Source organism: Salvelinus sp. IW2-2015, linkage group LG4q.2 (assembly GCF_002910315.2).
Source record: "Salvelinus sp. IW2-2015 linkage group LG4q.2, ASM291031v2, whole genome shotgun sequence".
Lineage (NCBI taxonomy): Eukaryota > Metazoa > Chordata > Actinopteri > Salmoniformes > Salmonidae > Salvelinus > Salvelinus sp. IW2-2015.
The window spans coordinates 24922132-24927956 of NC_036843.1; the positions used below are offsets into that span (position 1 = coordinate 24922132).

The window sequence follows — 5825 nt, forward strand, 5'->3', positions numbered from 1 at the left end:
ATGACTGTGAGCTACAAGGTCTGTTGTATTGACTGCATGGGTTACACCAGTCATATCTGGTGCTTCTACACCTGCATTGCTTGCTGTTTGGGGTTTTAGACTGGGTTTCTGGACAGCACTTTGAGATATCAGCTGATGTAAGAAGGGCTATATAAATACATTTGATCTACAGCTCTGGGTTACATGATACAGGCAAGCAAACAACTATTAATAAGTTATCATGTTAATACTGATAACGGTTTTGCATAAGTACCCATTTTGAGTGTTTACTGTATGTGTTTGTGTGTTCTTCAGCCTTTAAGTATTTGACTCAGAACCTAGTATTTTAAAACACATGCCCGATTATGTCAACAGTAGAAGGAATCCCATGACACGTGTTTATTGAGGGCTGTAGAGAAAACCACATGGGTTATGAGGTCAGSCTGGGACAAATCACAGCCATGCACACACACACATATATAATGTAAATATGTATATAGAATGGCTCACACACAGGTCAAACCACAGGAGATCAGATCAAACGTATAGATAAAAAGTTTAATTCATGGGTTCAAAAGACGGAAGCAACAGGACTGAAGAAGTGCAGCCATTTTCAATTGTCTTTACAAACAGCGAGTCCTGAAGTGTTTTAAAGCCTTACTACACAAAACAGATGACTGGTCATCATAATCAATAACAATCATATTATATATATATAATACTAAGGCACATTCTAACAGAATGTTTTGTCTGCAGTGTCTGCCAGTTACTCTGTGTGTCCAAAATCAGACCCTATACCCTGTAGTTGAATCCTTTTGACCAGGCCACTATATAGGGAACAAGGTGCTATTTCAGACACACAAAAGGTTCTATAGGCTACTTCCAACTATAATACTTCAGCTCATAGTAATGTGGGGAATACATSAGGGTTCCTCACTACACTAACATTTTGACCATATAGAATTGTACAGCTTTTGGATGGTCTATATTCTACAAGTTTATGTTTCGTCACTGAACAGCTTATGTTGCCTCATCTTCTTTCCTTCCTTCCTTCGTCCCATAGGGGTAGCTGTAGTACAATGCAATTTCCGTATGCAATTTTACTGGTATATTCTTAACCAATCAATAAATACATCCTGTGTCAATCAAACCAATTTAAAAAGAATTCCATGCCTGAACTCTATACAGTACTGTACATACACAATTTACCCTGCCCAACCAGTAACAGGAATCTCAGAATAGCCTGGGTCCAGATGTGTTTGTTCTGTATAGCAAACTCCTATTGTATCCATTGGAAAAACAGGAATCTGGAACCAGGCTACCCTCAAAAACCCACCACCCTAAAATAACATATCTTAACATCATCCAGACTCTTTCTGAAACCAGAACCCCACAGACAAACCTTTTAATATCATCCATTTGATCAGGAATGTAGTTGGAYGGCCAAAACAGTATAAATCTGGGTCTTTACATTCCTGCTGTTAAGATWAATGGTTAAAGTAGTGCTCCTGTCCTGATCAGCACCATCTGCACCTGCAGCCAGACTACTCCCTCTCTCCCAGGTGAGATAGATCCCTACACCCCTGGCCTGTCAGCATGTTACCGTGACAACGCAGCACCTTCCTTTAAAAACACCATGTATCACTTCTCGGAGGAAAGCCTAAAATGTGTTATGTTTACAGAAAGGGATTATTTTAAACTTTTCACCTGGTCTCTAAACTCCCCCTCAACGGATCTATGCTGAACTGTCCCGTTAAGGGTACTTAAAGAGAAATAAAATATGTTTTATGGCAGTTCTTAAAGTTAAATTTTATGTGGGGTTGTAACACGTATATATCCACGCTCATAAATATACATAAACATTACATAAACTGATCATGACCTCATTAAAGTGAAGAATGGGCTTCTTGGCCCTTATGCTTTAGTGGGGGGAGAGAATGGCATACACATACACTAATKTGGTGCTTTTGTTTTTACTAACTCAGGGTTAAATTGTTTTCAATAAATACATATTTTTGAATTAAGTGTAAATAAAATGTAATTTAGAAGGTCGCTGTGCTAGGAGGCTGAGGTGGGCATAGCCAGGTGGTACAGGTTTCAGGGGTTGGAGGGGAGGAAATAGAGGCTAGTGGCAGGGTCCCAGGTCTCTGGGCTGCTTATAGAGGCGAGCCTAGTGATAATAACACTGTTGGATTGTGGTAGTAGTATTGGAGAGGTCAGGTTGGTCTCAGAGGCTGGGGACTGGACGGGGCAGACAGCAGCAGCTCAGGGCTGGGCCTCTGTGCTGACATCCTTCTCGTAGATGTAGCTKCCTACACCACCAGTGTTCACCCCTGGAGAGACAAGAACACCTTTTACATTTGAGTCATTTAGCAGGCGATCTTATCCAGAGCGACTTACAGTAGTGAGTGCATACATTTTCAGACGTCTAGGCAGGATCACATGCGGAAAATGTATTGCAGTATAACAAATAATTTATTTTCAGTTGGTGGTTTTGAAACAGCCTGAGTAAGTTGCATCACTTTTGTGTCGGAAGAGCAATATGAGTGGGTTCTTTAAAAAAGCAATTCTACAGTGCATAGACTAGTTACAGCACAGCTAATACAGGTCAGACAACAGCACCACCTGGTGGTTGAATAAAGAMGACAAGCGACACACCCTACCTTTGGGTCCAAAGAGACAAGCATAGCATGGCTTGTGGCAGTATGGCTGGCCATCATGCTGTAAAAAAATATAAAACATACACATGAAAATGTAACCATACCATGTATTCATTGAGGATAWCCATATTAGAACACATWTATCAAGCGAYAGGTAGCCTAGTGGTTAGAGCGTTGGGCTAGTAACCGAAAAGTTGCAAGATTGAATCCTCCAGCTGACAAGRTAAACATCTGTYGTTCTGCCCCTGAACAAGGCAGTTAACCYACTGTTYCTAGGCCGTCATTGAAAATAAGAATTTGTTCTTAACCGACTTGCCTAGTAAAATAAATAAAATAAAAATCCTATTTAGGTGCATTCAAGAAGACCAGCCTTAACAAGGTGTTGTGTAGATTCCCTGATATTAATAATGACTAGTTATTTAGGTTGCAAGCTTATTTGTAGATCAGTGATTCTGTGCAGTCAGGGCCTTGTTCAGGCTAACTCCTTTGAACACTGTGATTGTCTTTGAATAGCTGGCCCCTTCCTGGTTAAACACCCCTTTCCTTCTTTCTCCATCACCTCCCACCCTATCCATCCCTCTCTCTCTCCTACCTCTGCATGGCTGCCGGCGGCCAGGGTCTTGCTGCACCTCTCACAGCGGAGACAGGGCCGATGCCAGTCCTTCCCCAGGGACGTCACCTTCTCAGCTGTCACACACACAGACACAAACACCTTAGAAATGAGATGCATTCATCTCAGGGTTGCTTCAGCAGGTGCCTCGGATATGTTTCAAACGTAATTCAAAGGAATGACACACAGGAGCACACGATACCATGGCAACTGCACAACAGATAATTCTCACCCTGGTAGTGTGTGATAGGTACTTAATATTATGTAATATAATGGCTACGTACCAAAGTAGACCTTCTTGTTACACCTGGGACACAGGTTGGCCTCACCAGAGAAGGTAGTGATGCTGGAAGCTGTACACACACACACAAACACAGTAGTATGGCCTATGGCCTGCAACGGTGCAAAAACCCAGTGTTAACAGCTAAATAAACGACCCTGTGACTGTCCCTGGAGTGAGCCTGGAGTGAACCAGGTGTTAGCCTGATCTTAGCCTTTTCCCTGAAGTGAACCTGGTCTTAGCCTTTTCCCTGAAGTGAACCTGGTCTTAGCCTTTTCCCTGAAGTGAACCTGGTCTTAGCCTTTCCGCCTGAAGTGAACTGGTCTTAGCTTTTCCTGAAGTGAACCTGGTCTTAGCCTTTTCCCTGAAGTGAACCTGGTCTTAGCCTTTTTCCCTGAAGTGAACCTGGTCTTAGCCTTTTCCCTGAAGTGAACCTGGTCTTAGCCTTTTCCTGAAGTGACCTGTCTTAAGCCTTTTCCCTGAAGTGAACCTGGTCTTAGCCTTTCCCTGAAGTGAACCTGGTCTTTAGCCTTTTCCCTGAAGTGAACCTGGTCTTAGCCTTTTCCCTGAAGTGAACCTGGTCTTAGCCTTTCCCCTGAAGTGAACCTGGTCTTAGCCTTTCCCTGAAGTGACCTGGTCTTAGCCTTCCCCTGAAGTGAACCTGGTCTTAGCCTTCCCTGAAGTGACCTGGTCTTAGCCTTTTCCCTGAAGTGAACCTGGTCTTAGCCTTTCCCTCTGAAGTGAACCTGGTCTTAGCCTTTCCCCTGAAGTGAACCTGGTCTTAGCCTTTCCCCTGAAGTGACCTGGTCTTAGCCTTTCCCCTGAGTGAATGAACCTGGTCTTAGCCTTTCCCCTGAAGTGAACTTGGTCTTAGCCTTTCCCCTGAAGTGAACTTGGTCTTAGCCTTTCCCCTGAAGTGAACTTGGTCTTAGCCTTTCCCCTGAAGTGAAATTGGTCTTAGCCTGTCTTAGCCTTTCACTGGTGTTAGCCTTTCCCCTGGAGTGAGTCTGACCTGTATAGTAGGGCTCTAATCACAGGAAGACAACAAGGGTCTGCTACTCCTTTAGGATAAGGTGTTAGCCTGTTATGAGCCAGTCTGTATAGTAGGGTGTAATAGCGGGGCCTGTATAGTAGGGTCTGTATAGTAGGGTTCTGTATCGCGGGCCTGTATAGTAGGGTCTGTATAGCGGGGCCTGTTATAGCGGGGCCTGTATAGTAGGGTCTATATAGCGGGGCCTGTATAGTAGGGCTTGTATAGTAGGGTCTGTATAGCGGGGCTGTATAGTAGGGCTGTATATTCAGCAAACAGAGTCTGCGCACACGTAGCATATACCTTTGACAGGAGCCCTGGGTGCCAATGCCGCCTTCTCCTCAGGTTTAGGGGGGGCGTCCACGTCAGTAGGGGTCGGGCTATTGTTGAGGGGGGCTTCATACACATAGGACCCTGCTCCACCGATGTTTACACCTATAGAGGTCACAGGTTCAGCCCAGAGCCACATGTATATGATACATATTATTTCATATAACATATTTCCAAACATTTAACAATCATAACATATGGCTGTGGTTCAGCCCATCTGATTACTACACAACAGTGTGTTTCTAAAACAGTACAATCAAACTGGAGGTTATCAGGAAGTCAGTGTGAAGATCTTTAGATAGTTTTAACCACTGGGCTTTGGACAGACATACAAGTGTACTGCACCTTTTGGTCCGAAGAGGGCAGCATAGCATGGTTTGTGGCAGAAGGGCTTCCCATCGTGCTGTGTAAAGGGAATAAAGACGAGGAGAATGACAGACGGAGGAAATAACAAGTCTAAAACACAAGACCAACAACCATTACTTGGCAATTTCCCTTTTCTAGCCAGACTCATGCATTTTGGGGGAAAAAATGGTTATTGGATCGTGTGTGTGTGTGTGTGTGTGTGTGTGTGTGTGTGGGAGAGAGGGGCTGAGACAGAGATAAAAAGCACCACAGCCTCCTGAGAAAGTCTGATAAATCAACAGTACTGGTGTCCTGGTTACAACAACGTTTGGACATATGGTGTAGATACAACACACAGACATGGTAGAATGGAAAGTGTGGATCAAACCAAAAGCCTCACATCCGGGTCCTGTTCAGGAGAATGGTTTTGGTTGGAGGATTACAGATCGGTGGTCATGTAATAGTTGTCAGTGGTCAAATCAAACATGTAACAGACTGGACAGGCAGCCAGGCAGCAGAGGGATCAGGGCCTGGGACAGATACCAGACCATCGTCCAGAAGAGGAGACCGTGGTGATGTAACAGAGTGGCC

At 44.1% G+C, this 5825-nt stretch overlaps 1 protein-coding gene and 1 long non-coding RNA gene across 3 annotated transcripts; both read right to left on the minus strand.

The window, feature by feature from the left end:
- Nucleotides 1–518: 518 nt before the first annotated feature.
- Nucleotides 519–5420, minus strand: LOC111963501 (cysteine-rich protein 2). Its single transcript, XM_023986984.2, has 6 exons — nucleotides 5235–5420; nucleotides 4863–4994; nucleotides 3534–3602; nucleotides 3232–3326; nucleotides 2643–2700; nucleotides 519–2312 (listed from the first exon to the last, which is right to left on the minus strand). The coding sequence occupies exons 1-6, from the start codon at nucleotides 5401–5403 to the stop codon at nucleotides 2245–2247; spliced, it is 591 nt and encodes a 196-aa protein (XP_023842752.2). The 5' UTR covers nucleotides 5404–5420; the 3' UTR covers nucleotides 519–2244.
- On the minus strand, nucleotides 3609–4813 carry LOC139027684 (uncharacterized). 2 transcript variants are annotated; one of them, XR_011479806.1, is made up of 4 exons: nucleotides 4365–4813; nucleotides 4217–4304; nucleotides 3876–4135; nucleotides 3609–3819 (listed from the first exon to the last, which is right to left on the minus strand). It is a non-coding gene; the product is annotated as an uncharacterized lncRNA (long non-coding RNA). The 2 variants fall into 2 exon arrangements; XR_011479805.1 differs by lacking the exon at nucleotides 4365–4813 and having other exon boundaries at nucleotides 4217–4348.
- Nucleotides 5421–5825: the final 405 nt, after the last annotated feature.